The sequence below is a fragment of the Equus caballus genome, chromosome 6 (genome assembly GCF_041296265.1).
Source record: "Equus caballus isolate H_3958 breed thoroughbred chromosome 6, TB-T2T, whole genome shotgun sequence".
NCBI lineage: Eukaryota > Metazoa > Chordata > Mammalia > Perissodactyla > Equidae > Equus > Equus caballus.
The window spans coordinates 65392341-65414944 of NC_091689.1; the positions used below are offsets into that span (position 1 = coordinate 65392341).

The 22604-nt window shown below is 35.5% G+C and overlaps 2 protein-coding genes across 4 annotated transcripts in view; one reads left to right on the plus strand and one right to left on the minus strand.

Moving 5' to 3' along the window:
* The window catches only part of INTS13 (integrator complex subunit 13), a 29932-nt gene extending 29816 nt beyond the window's left edge, over nt 1-116 (minus strand). Inside the window, exon 1 of one of the 2 annotated variants that reach the window (XM_070271094.1) lies at nt 9-116. The gene's annotated coding sequence lies outside the window, so the exon portion shown is untranslated. The remainder of the gene's footprint in view (nt 1-8) is intronic. The other variant, XM_023643277.2, reaches the window with a different exon arrangement.
* Nucleotides 2-21774, plus strand: FGFR1OP2 (FGFR1 oncogene partner 2). 2 transcript variants are annotated; one of them, XM_023643278.2, is made up of 7 exons: nt 2-519; nt 9178-9314; nt 11894-12011; nt 12986-13128; nt 15527-15640; nt 18175-18288; nt 19686-21774. In XM_023643278.2, the coding sequence occupies exons 2-7, from the start codon at nt 9180-9182 to the stop codon at nt 19821-19823; spliced, it is 762 nt and encodes a 253-aa protein (XP_023499046.1). In that variant the 5' UTR covers nt 2-519; nt 9178-9179; the 3' UTR covers nt 19824-21774. The 2 variants fall into 2 exon arrangements, with proteins under 2 accessions (XP_023499046.1, XP_001502808.1); XM_001502758.5 differs by lacking the exon at nt 15527-15640.
* The last annotated feature ends 830 nt before the right edge of the window (nt 21775-22604 follow it).

The window sequence follows — 22604 nt, forward strand, 5'->3', positions numbered from 1 at the left end:
GTACCAACCATAGCACCAGCTAAACCAGCCACGGCCAGGGACACGCCAGACCCCCCCACCCGGTCTCCCCTTCTCGGTTTCTCCACCCTGGGCCAGTTTCCCTTAGAGAAACTCGCGAGACTTTGCGAGAGGCCAAGCAAAAGCCGGAGCGTAGATTAACGGGGAGGGGCGAGGAAGGGACCCCGCCCCCACCTCTCGCGCATGTCTGCGGGAAGGCGCAAGTAGATCTCTCGGCTCTGCCCCCCACGGTAACGCAGGAAGGAAATCTCGCGAGGTTGGAGCGCCCTGAGAGGGCTGGTCGGAGGCTGTCAGCGGAGGTTTACGGCGGGCCAGTGATGGGGCTGCGCTCCGCCGACCCCAGAGCTGCCTCTCCGCTACCTCTGCCGGTTTGTGCGCCTGCTCGCTGAAAGAAGCTGAAGAGGCGAGAGGAGGCTCTTCCCTTGGGTGCATAGGTCCTCGTTGGCAGAGGCTTTGAGTCCTCATCGCCACAGCTGACGGCTGCGAGGGATTGAGACCAGAGTAAGTGGAATACATCCAGGGACAGGAGCGGGCGTGGCGGGTGGGCAGCTTCCTTGCTCTGGGCCGCTCGGGTGCCCTGCACCTCTTGAACTCCCGGCCGCCGGCCCTGGCCGCTTCCCCGCTCCTGGGAGCGGTACTTCCTCTCCCCTGCCCCGGCGCTGAGCTCCTCTTTCCGGGACCGAGATGCGCAAAGTTTAATGAGAAGCCTTGGCCCTCACCCTGTGGACACACCCTCTATGTCTGTTTTCTTTCTGCCTCACCCACCTGGGAGCTCACCCTTGAGGGGAGGGAAGAGGGACCCCTTTCGGTTTTCAGTTTACTTCTTTGCAGCATATGACAGGGATAACCATTCCCTCTTTCTTGCAACTGCCCTCCAAGGAATACTACTCTTTTCCTGGTTTTCTTCCTGCCTGCTGTACCCCATCTCTGATGATGGTACCAGTATCCCTCCAGCTGTCTAAACTGGAAACCTCCGCCCTTGATTCTGCTTTTCCACTCGCGCTGCACTGTTATTTCTTCTTTCACCGGAATTTCTGCACTTGTTCTCCCCAACTAGTTTTCCCACCATCATCCTTCCATAGAGTTAACATTTTGAAATACAAATCCCTTTATATCACTCCTTGCCGTAAACTTTTTCGATAACCGTATTGCTGACAGAATCCAGTCCTAATTGTTAAGCATGTCATACAGGCCTTTTATCGTCTGCCCCAGTCCATTCTACCTTTTTAGTTTCATCTTGCTTTTCCTCCAAATACCTTAATATCCAACCGTACCAGAATATTGGCTGTTTGCCCAAACGTGTCATGCATTTTCACAACTCTGTGCCTTTGTATGTGCTGTACCATCTGCCTAGAATGCGTACTCTTTTTTTTTTTCCTACCTATCAAGACCCAATTCATAGATCATCGTCTTCTCAGACTCCCTCAGGTGACATTGATAATACCACTGTGCTCCCAAAGCACTTGAAACAGTTTTTCCGCAGTATTTATTAGGTTATATTATTTGTTCACGTGTCTGTCCCTTGTGCCTATTTGAGCTTGAGTCTGGAATCATGTCTTCCTCATCTTTGTAACAAAAGCTGGTCCAATGCTTGGCATATAGCAGGCATTGTTTATGTATACATATGTACACATATTTATAATGTAATCATTCTAAAGATCCACCGTAGGAGTCCTTAGTTACCTTGAAATTTTAGAATTTTAGAGCCCGAAGGAACCTTGTATATGAGCTAAAAGGCCCCTGACCTGTTTTGAATATGAGGAACCCTGTACCCCTACCACACAAGTAATTGTGCTTTTAGTATTTGCTGATTGAGATGATGAATAATGGCAAAAAACTATGCTTTTAAATGATTTTGTGTTTTATTATACCCGTATCTGTTTATATTCAAAAAATAATGGGATATATATGTGGGAGAAATATTTTAGATGACAGACCATGTTTGCTGTGTGTACATCCATGCAGCTCTTGTGATGATTCCTTGTCCCACAGGTTAGAAATAACTGGTTTAGATTAGGTTAAGTTCTTCTTGAATCATCATACCTATTTGAACATATATGTATAAGCAGCTTATATTTAGCCACAATTCCAAGGTAATGTGTATTAAAAAAAAATTCTTCTGTGTCCTTATTTTCAAATTCTGTTCCTTCCAACTTTAAAAATTCATCTTCTTCCTAAAGCTACTTCATAAAACTCCAAATATGTATTCATTCCATCGTTTTCAAGGATAGTGAGAATTTTCTGTGCTTTCAAACATAGTGATATGTCTGTATAAGGTCCTTATTTTTGTATGTAAATTACATGCATTCTTTCTCGATCTCTTTAGAGTATAAGTTTCTAAGAAAGCCATAGCTGTGCCTTATTTTGCTATTTCCATATGTGTCTCTCAATATTACCTACTAATTTACGTGAGAGGCACCTGCCTGAACAATCCAATAAAATTTTTTAACTAAACTAGATTGTTATTTATAGATACTTCTATGGTAAATCAGTAGTCACAATATTTCTGTGTAGGTCCAGCTATAGGATAGTCGATTTATAGATAAAGGAGAAGGAAGAGTGACTTGAATTTCTTTAAATTTTTCTTAACCAAAATCTAAAACTAAACAGCTGGCAGTTGCTGTCTTGGGTGGGTGGTAGTTTCTCTTTTTCAGTAGCAGAATGTTCTGAACCCTCTGCCAGGAGTCTGGTTGCAAATGTCTTTGGGTGGGAAAGTAGGCGAGAATGTGGCTAATGCAGGAGAAACTGCTTTAGAAAAATTTCACCTGGAAATTGGGCCTACCTAGAGAAAATAACATAAGTGCACTCTGACTAGTTAAGACAAGCACTATAAAAATAGGCAAATAAATTGGGAATACTCCTTTTTTTTTAACCAGTCTGTTTTTAAATTTTAAAACTTGTTAGAGAGTTTGGAAAACAATCTTCCTCCCACTCCACTTACCAGCCAAAAAAGGGAGCAAAGCACAATGGTTTTCAAAAAAGGTGGCATAGTAAATGCATATTATAAAATACTTTAAACTTTTCTGTGGTTTCATATACAGGAAATGAACATGCAAATTCTTAGAAACTTTGTGTCATTTTTTCTGAAGTGCCGCTAAAATTATGCTTTGAATTACCTGATGTTTATAATTCCTTTCTCTGAATTAGGTATATTGTTATAGTTACAAAACAAATTTTAAATATAGTTCACTTTGATAGTAGTATTTCATTATGCAATCTAAAGAATGTTTTTTAAAGTGGATGTTAATTGTAATTTCAGAAAAACGTATGAGTAAACATTTATTGGTCTTGTAATTAACTCTGATACCTAATTAAAGTGGATGCCAGGCTTTTATTAGTTATAAGGAAAAATACTTGGAGTTTTGTTATTTTTTTCATCTATTCTTCATTTACACTCCCGTTTATTTTCTATTGCTGGCTTGAAAGGCAATTTTTACAGTATCCTGGCAGTCCCATTGGTGAAGTAGGGTCAGGGAATTTGCTTTGTTTTTCCACCCAGGGAAGCTGAGATGGTTTTTACATAGGTGAAAGCAAACAGGGCCGTGGGGATTCACCGTGGCTCCTGAGAGAGTGCTAGACTGGGGATCAGAAATTCCATTTCTGGTATTAGCTTGGCTCCTTCCTTGCTGTTTGGTGCTGTCATTCAGCTTCTTATATTTGGAATTCCTAAGTCTATTTCCTCATTGATAAAATGGGAATAACACTTGTCCTGTTGACCAAAAGACAATATAAGATAGTATTCCTCAGGTTCAAAAAGATACCAACAGTTTGAATTAATTAAAATGGTTACCTAGCAGTTTGATTTCACTCTAGAGAGCTCTGGAGGTCCATTTGGTTTGGATTAGGTTGGAGAGAAGGCGAAGAGTAGGTGAAACAATTTTGAAGAAGAAAAAGGTATCTTGCCATATCTTACAACTCTAACGGTTGAGGCAGTGTGTTGTTGATGTAGAGAGAGATAGATAAACAGACCCAGAGAATAGAGAGCTCAGAAACATATCCACAGATTTATTGAAACAAAATACAACAGATGTGGCATTAAAATTCAGTGGAGGTATTCCAGTCACAAAAAAGAAATAGTTATGTGACATGATAGAGGTGCTAATTATCACTGCAATGGTAATCATATTACATATATAAATGTATCAAATCAACATGTCCTACACAACTTACATAATGTTATATGTCAAATATATTTCAATAAAAAAAATTCAGTGGGGGAAGAGTGTACTATCCGATAAATGGGACGGGGGCAACTAGTTGTTCCCATATGAAAAAGAAAATGCAAGTAGTTACCTTCCTTATACCATACCTGCAAATAAACACCAGAGGAGTTAAAGACAAAGGCAAAACCTTGGGAACAGGGAGTGATTTTTTTTTTTTAAGTTTTAAAATTAACATAAAATTTTCCTTTTTTGGAGTACAGTTCTGTTCATTTTAGTAGGTATGCGGAGTCATGTAACCACCATCGCAATCAGGATGCACAACTGTCTGTCATCCAGAATACTCCCTTCTGCCACGCCCTCTTCTCACCCCTGACTCCTGACAATTACTGATCTCTTACCCATCACTATAGATTTGTCCTTTGGGCAGTGCCAGGTAAATGGAAACAGTATGTAACCTTTTGAGATATCTTCTTTTACTCAGCATAATACTGGTGAGATTCATCTATGTTGTTGCCTGTATCAGTATATCATTGCTGAGTAGTGTTCCCTGGTATGGACTGTATGTACTACAGTTTGTTTATCTACTCATTTCTGTACAGTAAATACCCAGGAGTGGTATTGCTGGGTCATATGGTAGCTGTTTGTTTACCTTTGTAAGAAACTGCCAAACCGTTTTCCAAAAGAGCCATATCATTTGGCATTCTCACTAGAACTGTATGAGAGTTCCAGTTGCTCTGCATCCTTGTCAGCACTTGGTATGTCAGTACTTTTTATTCTAGCCGTTTTAGTAGGGGTGTAGTGGATCTTATGGTTTTTAATTGCATTTCTTTAATGGCTAATGATGTTGAGCATATTTTCATTTGCTTATTTGTCATCCATATATCTTTTTGCTTAAGTATTAAAGTCTTTTGCTCATTTTAAAAAGTGGATCATTTACTGTTAGTTTTGAGAGTTTTTTATGTATTCTAGATACAAGTCTTTTGTCAGATATGTGATTTGCAAATATTTTCTCCCAGTCTGTAGTTTGTCTTTTCAGACTATGTTAATGGTGTGTTTCCAGAGCAAAGGTTGGTGAAATCTACTTTATTAAATTTTTCTTTTATGAAGCAAGCTTTTGGTATCATGTCTAAAAAATCTTTGCCTAATCTCAGGTCAGAAAGATTTTCCCTGCTTTTCATTTTACATTTAGATCTATGGTCCATTTTGAGTTAATTTTTATATAAAGTCTAAGAATTATTTCGGGGTTAAATTTTTGGTATATAGATGTCCAGTCTTGCAACAGTTGAAAAGACTATCCTTTCTCCTTTGACATTCCTTTGCACCTTTTTCATAAATCAATTGGCCATGTTTCTGTGGGCTTATTTCTGCACTCTATTCTCTTCTGTATGTTCTCCGCCAGAACCATGCTTTCTTGATTGCTGTAACTCTATAGTAAGTCTTAAAATTTGGTAGTGTGATTTCTCCAACTTTGTTTTCAAATTTCTTTTGGCTATTCTAGTTTCTTTGCATTTTTGTAGAAGTTTTAGAATTAGCTTATCAGTTTCTACCAAAAAAATCTTGCCGTGATTTTGATTGGAAATTGCACTGAATCTGTAGATCAGTTGTAGACAACTGACATCCCTACTATGTTGAGTCTTCCGGTCTGTGAGCACAGTATGTCTCTCTGTTTATTTAGGCCCTCTTTGATTTCTTTCCTTAGCATTTTGCAGTTATCAGTGTACATATCCCACATATATTTTGTTAGGTTTATGCCTAAAAACTTCATTTTTTTGAACTATTGTAAATGTTTTTTTTTAACATTTTGGTTTCTAATTGCTCATTGTTAATATATAGAAAAACTATTGATTTTTTTGTGTATTAATCTTGTATCCTGTGACATTGCTAAAGTTATTAGTAATAGGAGTTCTTTTTTTGAATTCTTTGGGATTTTCTACATAGACAACATGTTAGCTGTGAATAAGGGCAGTTTTATTTCTGCTTTTCCAATCTATATGTCTTTTATTTCCTTTCCTTGCCTTATTGCAGCAGTATGATGTTGAATGGGAGGGGCGATTGGGGACATTCTTGTCTTGTTCTTGATTTTAGAGGGAAAACATTTAGTCTTTCACTCTTAAGTATGGTATTTGCTATATTTTTTTGGAACTGTCCTTTCTCAATTTGAGGAAATCCTCTTCTATTTCTAGTTTGCAGAGAATTTTTTTTAAAGATTTTATTTTTTTCCTTTTTCTCCCCAAAGTCCCCTGGTACGTAGTTGTGTATTCTTTGTTGTGGGTCCTTCTAGTTGTGGCATGTGGGACGCTGCCTCAGTGTTGTTTGATGAGCAGTGCCATGTCCACGTCCAGGATTCGAACCAATGAAACACTAGGCTGCCTGCAGTGGAGAGCACGAACTTAACCACTCGGCCACGGGGCCAGCCCCTGCAGAGAATTTTTAATATTAAAGGATGTTGTGTTTTTTCAGATGCACTGATTGGAATGATCAAGTGTGTGTGTTTTTTTTTATGGTGGATTACATTGATCTGAGTATTGAGACAGACTTGAATTCTGGGATAAACTCTACTTGGTCATGGTATATTATTCTTTTTATACATTGCTGAATTTGAGTTGCTAGTATCTTCTTGAAGATTTTTGCATTTATATTCATGAGGGATATTGGTCTGTGGTTTTCCCTTTTTTTTTTTTTGAGGAAGATTAGCCCTGAGCTAACTACTGCCAATCCTCCTCTTTTTGCTGAGGAAGACTGGCCCTGAGCTAACATCCATGCCCATCTTCCTCTACTTTATGCGTGGGATGCCTACCACAGCATGGTTTTTGCCAAGTGGTGCCATGTCCACACCCGAGATCCGAACCTGCAAACCCCTGGCTGCCAAGAAGCAGAACGTGCGAACTTGACCACTGCGCCACTGGGCCGGCCCCTCTTTTTTTTGGAGTGTGTTTGTGTGGCGTTGGTATCAGAGTGTTGCTGACATCATTTTATGAGTTTGGAAGTATTTTCTCAAAGGGGCTGCGTAAGATTGATGGTATTTCTTATGTTTGGTAGAATTTACTGTTGAGTTGAGATTTTTTGCAAAAGATTTTTAACTACAAATTCAATAGTTATAACTATTTCTTCAATAGTTAGGACTGGAGCTGGCCCCATGGCCAAGTGGTTAAGTTCACACTCCACTTTGGCAGCCCGGGATTCATTAGTTTGGATCCTGGGTGCAGACCTGTCACCGCTCATCAAGCCCTGCTGAGGCCACATCCCACATAAAGGAACTAGAAGAACCTATAACTAGGATATACAGCTTTGTACTGAGGGGGCTGAGGGGAATAGATGTTAGCTCAGGGCCAATCTTCCTCACCAAAAAAAAAGAAATAAAAAGAAAAAATTAGGACTATTATAGAATAGTTACACAAGTTTAATAATTATAGTCTCCCTTGGTGCAGCATCTTGGACAGGTTTTGGATAGTTGTCCTTTTGTGTTTTAGCCAATATGGGACGTTGGTTCCTTTAATGGCCCTTTTGCTTATCATATTTTCAGGTACCATTATCTAAACCTCTTAAATCTTAGAAGACAAATCCTTTGATGGTTTTATCTACAGAGCCAGAAATTGTCTTAATTTCCAAACTGTTTAATTCTTAAATCTCTCTGGAAATATCTAGTCGCATGTTGCATATTTTCTAAATTGACAGTTTTACATTTTAATTTATTTTAATTAAATCCTTGTATTCACATTTGAATCTATTTTTAATAACAGGGCAATATACCCTTTGCTTCGTCTGTTGGGTATAACTAAGAATACTGTTTGAATGTTTTCTGACGTCTATTTTTTCATCTTAATTAGTTTACAATTTTGAATCTTTGTTCAATATAACCTTAAATGAAAGCCTACTGAAACTGCCTGATGTGTTATATTTTCTTTTTTTTATTATTACTTTTACACAGTTGGGTTATTTAAATCTTCTCTTTTCTACTTTGCTGCATTTTTCTGTATCTGAGAGGCCGATAATTAATTGAACTGGCTGGAGCAGATCTGTAGTCCAGTGTCGTAGTATCTAACAAAGTCCTGCATTCTGTAGCAGATTTCTGCCTTCCTAAAGCTGATGAAAATTATAGCCCTTAATTACAGCCCTTAACTTGGATCTATTCCAGAGCTTTAATTTAACTTCTATAGACCTGGCTTCTGGCCTTGTAATTTTACAGTGTGATTTTATTTTTTTGAGAAAACCCTGAAGAAAGGGTGGCTCATATAAAAGGTAAGGTAAAACTTAGTAGAAAGAAAAAATCAAGGACGGTAAGTTTCAGAAGGTTAAAGGTTTTGAGAGAGATTATTTTAAAATTAAAATTTTGTTTTGAGATCTCAGCATACCAGTTGAAGAAGTTAACCATTGACTGTTTCATGTATTGTCTTCTAATTTTTTGAGCTCCTCTTAAAAATATTATTTATTGATTTTAACATATCAAAAGTTTCCCATAATGGTCAGTGTTGTTCTAAGTCAGAACTTGTGCCATTTACTAAGGATCAATAGGATGTGTTTGTGAACAGTGTCTGAGGTCACCTGACCAAGCAGAGGCTAGAAAGGATCTTATAGTCAGAGACCGACAATCATTGACCATAGGATACAGACTAGTAAAGTGGCCTTTTTCACAAATGACGGATAGAGAATGCCCTCATGAAGGGCGCAATTTCTATACAATATAAAATTACTCATTGGATGTGTACTTTTTTTTGCCACCATACATTCAAGGTGTTTACATTCTGATTATGTCCACAAATCGTTTATATGTGTTCCGGTTTTCTTGAATATTATAATTTCACTGTCAAGCTTGTGCCATCCTAACAGAAGCAAAATCACAGGTGTTCTTAGATGGTTTTTCTCCCCAGACAGTGAACAATCCTGTAACAAATGCAGCCTAAGAAGTGTATCTGTGTTAACATGAAACTAAAATAGGGTGATATGCTGGCTTTGTTTCCGGTCTTGACTTTTATTTTAATTCTGGGTATTCCTTTAGAAATGAGTTGCACAATTGAGAAGGCGCTTGCTGATGCTAAAGCTCTCGTGGAAAGATTGCGAGATCACGACGATGCTGCGGAATCTCTGATTGAGCAAACCACGGCTCTCAACAAGCGAGTAGAAGCCATGAAGCAGGTCTGGTTTTTTTCTTTCTTGCTGATTCCATTTTTTAAAAAAGCAGTCATTGACATTTGTGTATTGCTTGAATCATAAACTTCTGCTTAATTAGTTTTTTTAAGGTTCTCTAAAATTTAAAAGTAGCTTTACTTGAAGTTAGAAAGTTCAGTTTTTCTTTAAATTAGAATATAGTTTTGTCATGTTCATGTGACATCTATATGTATATATTTTCTAAAACCTGTAGACTTGATCACTTGTTTTTCTGACAGCAAAGCACATTTGAGTTTAGAAAGTATATTAATTTATTAGGTGTAGATACATTTGACAACGACCAGATAATATCTTTTACTAGTATTGACATATATTGTGCTGTGTCTCTTATTTTTATAATGTGGAAATGTTTATATTTTTCTCTATACAAGTACTTAAGTGATGTCATTTAACAACAAAATAGTTTTTGGAAATGATGCAAGGTAATATCTGGTTTATACCTTGTGCAGTTACTGCATTTGTACTTGATACGTTATTTTTCATTTAACAATGCCAATTAAAGAAGAAATGAAAAGGGCTTCACTTCTTGTTATCCTTATTATTGTATAAGAACAATCCACTGGGCCATTGAGTTTAGCTACCATTTTAAGCCCTCTTCTGATAAAAATTTTCAACTCTGAGAGAATTATAAAATCTCTAATATGATGGAAATCAGTGGACAAGAATGTATTTTCATAGCCTACTGTTGTGAAACTCATCCATTTTGTTAAAGGCAGCAACCCTGGGATACTACTTTTAACAAAGCTGCTGGAAATAACGGAGCAAGTTTACTTATTTTGTTTTGCAACTCTGTTGCCCTAAATAGATGACACACCTCCCTACCTGTCTAGCTTGACTCATGCATTCCAGTAAACATATATCTGCTCGGAAGTTGTGAAAAAAGGAGTTTGAGGGGCTGGCTGGTGGCGTAGTGGTTACATTCATGTGCTCTGCTTCTGCGGCCTGGGGTCCGCAGGTTCGGATCCCAGGTGCAGACCCAGCACTGCTCGTCAAGCCGTGATGTAGGGGCGTCCCACATAAACTAGAGGAAGATTGGCACAGATGTTAGCTCAGCAACAGTCTTCCTCAAGCAAAAAGAGGAAGATTGGCAACAGATGTTAGCTCAGGGCCAATGTTCCTCACACACCAAAAAAAGAGGTTTGACAACCAGAGTTAACCAGAATGTTATAATGAATACGTTACTAAGTGGCTCATCAAAATGCCGTGAAAATAAAGGAGAGCAATTTTAAAGGTAGGTTCTCATTTACTGAAAAAAATCAATTTTACATTTCTTTTGCACATGTTCTTTTATTATTATTGTTGTTATTATTAGAGATATGATTCACATACTGTAAAGTTTACCCTTTTGAAGGGTACAGTTCATTGGATTTTAGTTTATTCACAGGTTGTGCAACCATAATCACTATCTAATTCCAGAACATACTCATTACCCCAAAGCCTGTATCCATTAGCAGCCTCTCCCTAGCTCTCCCTTCCCCCACTTCCTGCCAACCACTAATCTTTCTATCTCTATGGATTTTCCTGTTTTGGACACTTCGTATGAATAGAATCATGCAATACATGGCTTTTTGTGACTGACTTCTTAATGTAATGTTTCCAGGTTTGTTCATGTTGTAGCATGTATCAGTACTTAATTCCTTTTTATTGCTGAATGATATTCCAGTGTAATGATGCAGCACATTGTGCCTCTCCAATCATCAGGTGTTGGACATTTGGAATGTTTCTATTTTTTGGCTATTATAGATAATACGGCTGTGAATACTTGTGTACAGATTTCTGTGTGGACATGTGTTTTCACTTATCTTGGGTATGTACCTGAGAGTGGAATGGATGGGTCATATAATAACTGTGTTTAACTTTTTGATGATCTGCCAGACTGTTTTCTGAGGCAGCTACACCCATCAACAGTACATGATGGTTACAATTTCTCCACATCCTCTCCAACACTTGTTATTGTCCTTTTGATTAAGGTCATCCTAGTGGTTGTGAACTGGTGTCTCATTGTCGTATTGAATTGTATTTCCCTGATGACTCATGACGTTAAGCATCTTTTCATGTGCTTATTGGCCATTTGTATATCTTCTTTAGAGAAATATCTCTTCAAATCCTTTGCCCATTTTTTTCTACAGCTTTACTGAGATATAATTGACATATAACATTGTATAAGTTTAAGGTGTACAATGTGATAATTTGATACACATATATTGTGAAATAATTACCACAATAAAATCAGTTAACACCTCCATTAACTCACATAATTTACCTTTGTGTGTGTGTGTGTAAGGAAAATATATAAGATTTACTGTCTTGGCAACTTTCAAGCATATTATACAGTATCATTAACTCTGGTCACCACACTATACATTGGAGCCCCAGAACTTAGTTATCTTGTTTGCCCATTTTTTAATTTTTTTTTTCCTATTATTGTTGAGTTCCAAGAGTTCTTTATATATTCTGGATACTAGACCCTTATCAGATATATATATCTCAGATATATATTTTCAAATATTTTCTCCCCACATGTTCTTTTTTAATCTTTCTATTAGTATCAGGAAGAAATTCAAGAACTTAATGAAGTTGCAAGACATCGGCCACGGTCCACATTAGTCATGGGAATCCAGCAAGAAAACAGACAAATCAGAGAATTGCAACAAGAAAATAAAGGCAAGATATATTATCACTATGTATAGCAAATCAGAAGAGAACCTTAATCTGCAGTTGTACTATCAACTTGGGACCAATTAATATTTTCAAAAATGGGAAAATGGCCAACTAAATTTGCATTTTGACATTAGTCTTATTTCTAGTCCATAAGCCTATATCATATTTATTGCTCTTTGTCCTGTCCTATATATGAATGTCTACCTTACTTGGAGTCATCTTAGATTGTCACCTTCAATATGTAGTTTGCGCCATTGTTGTTACCTATTAAATAACTCAGTTTCTCTGCAGTCCCACTGTTTTGGCCCCCAGCTTAGGTGTTCATAGTTTCTTGCCTGAAATGTCCTAATTGGTCTCCCTAGTTCCAGTCTCTTTTCCCCCTCCAATCCATCTTCAACACAGGCATTAGACTGAGTTTTCAACAGTGTATCTGATCATGTTATTCTTTGGCTTGAGAACCTTCACTGTATGCTTATTTTCTTATCCAACCACCATCCACTTTCATGCCTCCCTGCTTAGAATGCCTCAACTCGAGGAACACAAGTTCATCTCAATACTGTGCTTCTGTGAAGCCTTCATTAATTTCTCCCCACACACTTCTCATATATATTTGAGTCGAGTTCCACTCTGCACTTACCATGTTGTATTAAGTTATTCATGTATTTGTTTTCTTCACTAGACTCTGAGTTTCATTGTCTTTTGGTTTTCCTAATATAAAGCATCATCTGATGCTTATTGTTGTTCAGTAAATGTTGAAATTATTCTCAAAAAATGAGTTTAAAATGGTCATTTAAAAAACTAACGAAGGACTCCATTTGGTATCTTTTGCTTCTATATGGTTAGGTTTTTATACATCATGTTTTCTTTTTAAAATACCCTCTTTGTAAGTTGCTTTTTTTGATAAATGTAATGTAGAAGAGAATATTTTATATATCTTTAACTCAAATTTGAATAAAATACACTGTTATTCCTGATAGAATTACGTACATCCCTGGAAGAACATCAGTCTGCCTTGGAACTTATAATGAGCAAGTATCGCGAGCAAATGTTTAGATTGCTAATGGCTAGCAAAAAAGATGATCCGGGTATAATCCTGAAGTTAAAAGAGCAGCACTCCAAGGTAATCCATTCCATAAATATAATTTGAAATGGAAAAGGACAGTTGGTTAACTTGTGTTCAGGTTATTTTTTAAAATCACAGGTATCTAACATGACACTGAATACTTCATCTTTTTGACATTTTCTGCTTTTTCTTATTTTTTTCATTTCTTGTTACATATCGTTTTGTTTGATTTATTCTTCTAACTCCCATTGTTCCCTAGTAGCTTTAATACATATTCAAAAATAAACTTTATTTGGAAAATAAAGGTAAGTCTATTCAATTCAAAATTATTTTTATAAGGTTATCTGCTTTTAAGAAATACTTCCTCTAATAGATTTGTGTATTGACATCTGTAACAAAAACAAAAATTGAAATGCTGAAAACTTTTTTAAAAATCTGAAAGCAACTAATGGTAGATTTGTCTTTCTTAAGACTTTCTTTTCTGAAGACTGTTTATTTTTCTTAAGACTATTTTCATCCAGACTATAAGTAATCCTGATTACAATGAAAAACCATGGCCTGAAGGAGAGGAAAAGAACCAATATATTGAAATTTTGTCTCCCTCCCCCCAAGTCGTGTATCAGTTAACATCATTTTTAGAGACAGGGCTGAGTGGTTAGAAATCAGTGTTTTTCCTTCTGTTCATCTTACTTGTTGTCATCCCTGTGTCTCTCCCCTTTGTTTATGTCTCTGTGTTTGCTATAAAGACAAGTAAAATAATCTTTTCCCATTTACATTTTATTTTAAACTGAATTTTAACTGCTGGTGTGAAATAAAAATATTAGAGTAGATTGTGATTACTAGGTCATTATCTGTATTGGATAATGGTGAGCTAACTATTATTAGTTATAACTAGTATTATTTAAGAACTATTGATTGTTGTAAGACATTTTTATCTTTCTCAATTATTGAAACACATTTTAGATTCTTTAAAATATTGCTTCCATGTTGGTACCTGTATGTATTTTTAAATTATTATTAATTCTATTAAAATTAAATACCTAGTAAATAGATCTTTGTGTGACAACTTTACATATTAAGGAAGTTAGTAATAGATATGTCTGTGTCAAATAGTAAAATAATTAAAATGAGTTTAATGTTATCTAATTATGCTATTCATTTCCTAACCAAAAGGAAAGTCTTGGATATTTAAGTGGTAATCTTTTGAATATAAAATGTATCTATTGTTAATGAGATTGATCATTATAAAAACATTTAAATTTAAATGTATAGCTTAAAATTTTTTTTTAAGGTACAAAGATGAATTGACTTAAAATTATTGGTCAAATAAATGTAATCTTGAGAAGTTCCAAATGGCCCTATGTTTAATAACCTAAGAAATAAATTTTTTAAGATCTAAAGAGAAGAATAGTGTGACAAAAAAGTGTTGAGAATAAGATACTGCAGGTTGCTAGTCCCATCTGGTAGCATCTACCACAGAAGCAAATGTTTTCTAAAACGCATTAAATTTTACAATTCACCAGAGCTATTTTATTAATTAGCAAAGTTAAGCATTTCTTATGATAGCTGTAAACCATCCTTTTTCATTATGTAGATTGAATTATTCATCTAAGTGCTGATCCTTGCCTTTCATAAAATGACTGTTCAGTTACTTGTTATTAATTCTAACTAATACATATTAATGTTTGTGATTTTGATTTTTCCCAAAAAGGAGACACTTCGACTCAATTAAATGAACATTTATTAACACCTGCACTAGCTTAGTTATTATTAAAAAGATGAATGAATGAGTAAGTTCCGTTGTTCTACCATAGGAGCTTACAGTGTAATGGGAGATACAGATACAAACATAACTATCTAACATAAGGAAGGATGTGATGAATCCTAAAATAGAGATATGAATTATTACTGGAACACTAGAGGACGCAAGATTAGTTCTCATGAGGAGAATTTGAGAAGGTGTCAAGGAAAGGAAGAAATCCATCTAAATCTAGCCTTGAATTAATTACTGAGATGGGGGCACTAAGCAGAAGTAAGTGAGCAGAGAAACTTGTATAATAAAGGCACAGAAATATGAGATTCCAGGACGTGTTTAGGTACCAGTGCTCTGATATGCCTAAACACAAAAATAATTTCATTATAACACATTTTGGGGTAACAGATGGAGTTACACGTGACAGCATTTTGGAGTAAGAGACCTTTTTGAGACTAATATGGAATTTTGCCCTCACCTTGAAGTTTTTGAGCACACATTTAAAAATCAATAAAATGTTTGAGAAGAACTCATTTTCACCCAAATATTCATTTTTACATTATTTTTGAACAGCTGCCTTTTTGGAAATCTTAAAAAAACAAACATTTCAAACAGTTGGCTAACACGCATGAACTAACACTCATTCAGTTTTTAAATTACGGATAATATCCGTATTAACATTATAATGACTCTGTACTACAGATTGACATGGTACATCGTAACAGCTCCGAAGGATTCTTCCTTGATGCATCTCGACACATCCTTGAAGCACCTCAACATGGACTGGAGAGGAGGCACTTGGAAGGAAATCAGAATGTACACTAAATAATACAGTCAACTTTTGGGGCGTGGATGGAAGTGGTGGGGGGCTCCATTTAAAAAGTTCTTTTACATTGAATTTTCCTGCCGGATTAAATCAGCAAATAAATGAAATTTCTTTAAGAAATGCTGTGCTTTTGATAGCTGTGCAAAAATGTTCAGCGTGGAAACTTTAAATCTCTCATTAATTTTCTGTGTACTGTGTCATACACAGCCTGTTAGACAAATGCAGGCTTTCCAGGTTGTTCAGGCTAGCTTTTCATTTTGTTGCTCTTGTTAGCTGTTGCTGCAAAATTTTAGTAAGCTTTAAACAGTTATTCTCTTTCTGGACATCAAAAGTGTTTTCTTGGCAGTAATTTTCATCTGATTTCATAAAAATTTTGTTGAATCAGACTTTAAGTGAACTGTTGTAATTCAGATTTTTAATAGTTTGTAGTCCTTTAGTTTGAGTCCACAATAAAATAAAAATGCCTTCCTTTGGGTGTTGTGATTAAGTATAGTAGTACACTCTCCATTGTGTCTTAACTTTCTTTTTTCTTTTTTTCTTTAACTTAATTGTGACAGGTCTTTATTGAGCAAAGTTGAAATAAACCTAAACAAAAGTTAGACATGAAAGGCATTTCAAGACAGTTCAAGGATTACGGTGCTGACTCTTCTTGCCTTTAAGACAGTTTTGAAAGCACAGGTCTTGGCCTCTCATGCCCATTAAAAGATCTGTGCTAGTTCCCTAAAGATTTTATTGTAATAAGTGAACCATCCATGAACTGGGCTTATAAAGATACTGTTCTGTTTGAAGTATTGGGGTTTTTTTCTCGTGATGATTTTATGAGAACAGACTCTACCCTGAAAGGATGAGTGGTATTTTGTTTTCTTCCATTTTAAGAGTAAAGAATTGTTAGCTTCCTGTGTAGTCTTTTAACCTAGGTCAGTGCCATAGGACACCAAATCATAAACTGCGAAAGCTGTTAGTATTCAGATTCTTGATTCATTACCCATATTCAGTTTGCTGCTGCAGTTATCTGTACTTAACTTGCTTTTAAACATCATGCTTCCTTTACAGTGGGAGGGATTTTAAGCTTTTTTTTTTTTTTTAACTATGGCAGAATATGACAGATGTTTGTCTTGTTACCATTCTTGATACTGTAATCTAATCCTGAGCTGTCCAATAGAACTTTCTGAAATGGGGGAAATGTTCTTTATCTGTTGCTGTTCAATATGGAAGTCACCAGCCACATGGGGCTACTGAGCACTTTGAAGTCTCGCTAGTGTAACTAGAGGACTAAATTGTTAATTTTTTTAGATGTGTTTGATTTTAATTAATTTAAATTTAAATAGCACCATATTGAACAGAGTAGATTAGTGCTTCATTTTGCCTTCTTTCTGCGTATTAGCATTGTATAGGTTTCCCCGTTAAAGTAATGTAATTATTTTTGTTGGTTAAGAAGATAGTAAATGTGTGGTTTGCTAAAGATATTCCTATTTGTTCTCCATATTTCTTCTATAGTTTACTGGTTTTGGGGGGGTCCTTTTCAAATCCTTTTTGCAAATACAGTATATACAACTATTTAAGAGACAATGTTTATTTGGGGAGCTATTAACTTTTATGTTTAAGTGTTGGCCTTATAATAAAATAACCTTCAATTGCCAGTGAACAATGGTTTATAGAAGCTGTTCATTGAAAAAATGATTATTCTCAAGTTTCTGTTGATTTTAAACTTTTGTCTGTCTCTTTTACTTGACTGTAAGCTCCTTGAAATCAGGGAACACGTCTTAACAGGCTTCATAGTCCTATTGCCTAGCACAGTGCCTGGCATATCATAGGTGTGCAAAAAAGAATAAGAGAATGAGATTGGAAGAAATTTATGCTACTTGCTGCACGAAACAAATGTGGATGTCTGTTTTATACTGAAGTTATATTGTGAACAGTTTGCAAAGAAAGCAATTTAATATTTTAATACTCAAAAGTAGAATTCTGTTCATTTTACTGAATAGTGCTGAACACTAAATAATAAGCAAATATAAGTGAGATACAGTTCCTGCTCTCAAGGAGGATTATAATCTAGAAAAGTTTCTAAATTGGATTGAGATCAATTTTTAGGCATGGATAATAGCAGAAAAGATTTGTAAATCATGAAGGCTTCAGGGGAAAACAGATTGAATGTGTCAACAATTTTTATCTTTGCCATTACTTTGATCAATAGTGTATGTAGGTGCAAAAAAGAAAAAGTTGCTGATCATTTGTGGTGAGAGCAATGTGAAATATGAGTACTCTTTTTGCTAATGGGTTTAGTTGTATGGTGCTGCTTATCCTTAATTCTAGTCCTAACAGAAATCTGATTTCAAAAGCACATTCATGGTCAGTCAACTTTCTTGTAATTGTCTGTTTGATGTATTACATTCATGTTAAATGGCAATGTAAGAATATTACATTCATGTTAAGTGGCAATGCAGATTTTATAAAAAGGAGAGGATCCAAAAATAAAAATAATAAAGTATTTCACTGATTTGCAACTCCCGTTTCTTTTTTTCAGGAATTACAAGCACATGTTGACCAGATAACTGAAATGGCAGCAGTAATGAGGAAAGCCATTGAAATTGATGAGCAACACGGTTGCAAGGAGCAGGAACGAATATTTCAACTTGAAGTAAGTTTTAAATTGCAAATGTAGGTGAAAACTGTCCATACAAAGATTTCTACCAGAAAATATATCCCATTTTTAAATATATATGTACTTTTCTGGGATACTGGTAATGTTCTTTTTTTCACCTGGTTACTGGTTATATGGGTGTATAATGCAAGACCATTTATACAGTAATGCAGGGGCCTAGGATCAGTAGTAACTTATACCAGTATTTGAGAAAATCCATTTTTTGATTCTTTGTTGCTTCTGTTATTAGGTGAATATACTTCTTCATTTTAGTAATTTAAAAAATGTCTTCATTTTATTAGAGATCACGATGAAGGGAAAAATTTTTAGTCCACAAATAATATTCTTTGGGCACTTATATTTTTCTGGGGAATATAAAATCTTTTGTGTCATCTGTCCTTGATTTTGTGGTAGTGTAAAGCATAAGTCATTTGAATAATTCGAATCAGTAGAATAAACTTTTATACTTTAAAAGCTTCATTTTGAAATCATGGTGAAGAAATTGGATATAGAGGGCCAAAAATGATTTCTCTCTCTAAGAGCAAACTTTGTCAGTATAGGGCCAGATAGTAAATCTTTTAGGCTGGCAAACCAGATAGTCTCTGTTGCAAATACTCGACTGTGCCATTGTAACACAAAAGGAGCCATACACACAAGAAAGATTGGGCTTAACTATGTTCCAGTAAAATTTAATTTACAATAACAGGCCTCAAGCCAGGCCATAGTTTGCTGACCCTGCTTTATACCACTGAAAGTTAGAAAGTAAGACCCAAGACAGAGTGGTAAAGAATAAATTATGAAAGTTATTTTTAAACGTCTGCAAATTTCTTGATCTAGAAAGAAAAGGGAAAGTTGTTTACCATTGCTAGATTTGACCATTTACTTTCTGTCTTGAAAAATATCACAGTCTACTCAGCCAGCCCTGCTGCTGTCAAATTCTAGTGAGGGAAGCAAACCAGATGGCTTGTCCTGCATTCCATGCCATTGTGGAAAGTAATAAAAGTACTCAAGTACTAAGAGGTTCTAGTCCCAGGGTATTATTCACAGGCTTTCTGAGTTTATATAAATATAAGGCTGGATGTTATTTTCTTCATCATACTGTGATTCTAAAATAAGGCAATTTCTGAGGTTCCGTCTACAATTATAGCTGCATGAATGAGAAGGCTTTGCTGTGGTGGAAGACGCTGAATAACACGATTCCTAGCTCTTTAAAAAAGTGTTCCCTGGGTTCAAGTTGTCAGCTTCAACTACATGTCATTTAGTACATTTCTGCCAATGATAGAACTTGCTTTTTATTAGTCAAACCTTTATATGTTTGGCTTTTCTTAACTTATGTTTGTACTCTTATAGCTACCGTGGTGACTGCATCTTTGTTTTTGTTTGCCTTCTTGCAGCAAGAAAACAAAGGCTTGAGAGAGATCCTTCAAATAACTCGAGAGTCATTTTTGAACCTTAGGAAAGATGATGTGTCAGAAAGCACATCTTTGTCAGCTTTAGTGACCAATAGTGACCTGAGCCTACGGAAGAGCTGAAGAGCTTCTGAGTCTGTGAGCTGCTTACAAGGCTCCAGACGGGCCCTGGGACTGGCCTACTAAAGGGAATGGATTAACAGAAAAATCAATCTCAAGCTACCCTTTGTTTTATGTTTTTTCTATAATATGTACAGTGCACTGGCAATGACATTTTTAAGAGACAGCAGCGAAAAAAATGCATAGTTAATGGTCATAGACTCTATTCCGAAATCTAATTGAAAAGTAGAAATTAAGCCTTTGTTAATTGGTGAGCAAATGACAGATGATCACAGTGACGGCTGAACATAGCGGGAGCTTTCAGCAGTGCTCTTTGTATCTGGATGATACTTTGATAAACACATTCCCAGTAAAAGCTGGGAATTCATAAAACTATCCCAATTTTCAGATACACATTTTGCCATGGTTTTGTGAACGGAAGATTGTCATACTGAATTTTATCCTCCCTCTCCTGTGTCAGAGCTAACAAATAGCTTATGTACCGCGAGACTTCGGCCTTAATGGTTGCCTGTCTGCCTTTATTAATTTAAACTGTTGTCAAAGAAAATTCAGTTTGAAGGCTCTAGGAATGTTTTATGTATACCATAAACAAAAGAGGTAATTTAATTTGGCTAATTTACCATAATTAATACTCAGCTAACAATTGTCCATAACTTAAGTATATGAAATATCATTTCAGGAATGAAAGAGAAGGAATACTACTTTCTAAGAAAGAAGATCTTATAAGAGACATATTTAGTAGGTTAAACTACTCTTGAAAGAATAAGTTTTGGTTCTAAATCAATAATGAAGATGAGATTTTTTTCTTCTCTGGTTGATCTTTAAGGATATTAGATAGCTCATTTATTTAGCTAACAGAGTTGAAATGTTTGATATAGCAAGCTAGGTATGGTAATTTCAAAGTAAATTGGGAATTCCTCTGCCTCATAGAACTCTTTTTTTAAAGTAATTACTCTAAAGAGATACAGAAAAATTAAAATTTCAAATTAAATTAAAATTTCAAAAAAATAATTTTTCTGAATCTATTCTTAAGCTCCATCTGGTCCTCAAACCTATGATTCTTCTTATAACCTTTCAGTCAAAAGAGGGGAAAAATCTATGGATTTACAAGTATTTGTTTGATTTTTTTACAAAATATATATCCAGTATGTAAATTTTTAAAAGCCACCAGAAATAGAAATGTGCTTTAACATCAATTGAAATCTAAATTTTTCTTATTTTGTGGTGATTATAGAATAAAAGGATAAAAGAAGAGCATCAAATATGATTAAATATGTTATACTCATTTATATTAAATACATATTAAAATTAGCACAATAGAAAATTCTACTTTTGAGTATATAATTTGTTAAAGAAATATTCACATGGTAATTTTTATGTATAATTTCTTATATTGGTAAAATTCTAAACTACTTTTCACTTCAGAATTTTTCTACCTTAAGTTTTGGGTAAATGGGGTTGATGGGGCTAATTGAATAGAAAAAGGGCTAATGGCCCTAACATTAGATTTCTTTTCTCATTCAGAGGCCTTAATTGATATTTTATAAATAAATGACAGTTTTTATTTTTAAACTTTTCTATTGATTTTTGGGAAAGTAGCCCTTAATTTGATGGCACATTGATTTATATAGTTTCCATCCCAAGTTAGAATTAAAGAAAATAAGCTACACAGTTGAGATTTAGTCGGAGGCAGTTCATTGAGGCAGCTCTATTATAAGACATTACTTGATAAATAATTATTTTTGTAAACAAATAAGTTGAGTTAATTTATTCTTGGTCTTCTTACTTGGATATAATTTTAAGATCTTGGTGTTTAAAGACGTTTACTTTGTTATATAGCAACAGTATTCCATCCCAGACTTTTTTTTTTTCAAGCAGAACCTTAAATTTATGTCTGAGAGTATGTACTGCATAGGGGCCTATTTTATCAATAAAGACGAGTGATTAAAATTGATATGGTCTCCAATTTAATTTGAAAACAATACTTACATTTATTGTTACATACAGTTTATTTTTAGGGCTTTTTCTCTCTGCTTATCACAATACTAGTACTTAGCAACAACTTCTATCTATATTTCTTAGGAATTGGCTAGCAACTCATTGCTGACTCTGCAAACCTTTTTATCACCTGTAGTGGGTTTAATGGTGTCTCTGCAAAGTTATGCCCACATGCTAATCTGGTGTACCTGTGAATGTGACCATATTTTCGAATAGAGTCTTTGCAGATTTAAGGATCTCAGGATAAGATCATCTTGGACTTAGGATGGGCCCTAAATCCAGTAACTGTTGTCCTTATAAGAGAGAAGGAGATTTGAAACACAGAGAGGCACAAGGAGAAAGCCATGTGAAGACAGAGGCAGAGAATTACACAAGCCAAGGAATCCTGTGGATGGTGAGGGGCCGCCAGAAGCCAGGAGAGAGGTGTGGAATGAATTCTTCTTCAGGGCCTCCAGAAATCAACCCAGCTTGATTTCAGTCCTCTGGCCTTGATTTTCAGAACTGTGAGAGAATACATTTCTGTTAAGCCCCCAGCCTGTGGTAGTGTGTTATAGCAGCCCTGACAAACGAATATGCCATCTATTACTTATCATCTACCCACTCAATTTTTTATTTTATATAGGGAATACAATTCTAAAAAAAAAATTATATACATCACAGATAAAATGTTTTCTGTTCAAATTGATATTCTTTAATATCAAGGTGACTTACAAAATTTTATATTGCTAAATTGCCTCAATGATGAATGGAAGATCATAGATCTAAACTTAATTTTTGGTACCTACT

Excerpts from the sequence above, each read along its gene's own strand:
- FGFR1OP2 (XM_023643278.2), top strand. The coding sequence starts at position 9,180 with ATGAGTTGCACAATTGAGAAGGCGCTTGCTGATGCTAAAGCTCTCGTG. Across the intron at positions 12,012-12,985 it reads ATTGCAACAAGAAAATAAAG|AATTACGTACATCCCTGGAA; the intron begins GCAAGATATATT and ends TATTCCTGATAG. Across the intron at positions 18,289-19,685 it reads AACGAATATTTCAACTTGAA|CAAGAAAACAAAGGCTTGAG; the intron begins GTAAGTTTTAAA and ends GCCTTCTTGCAG.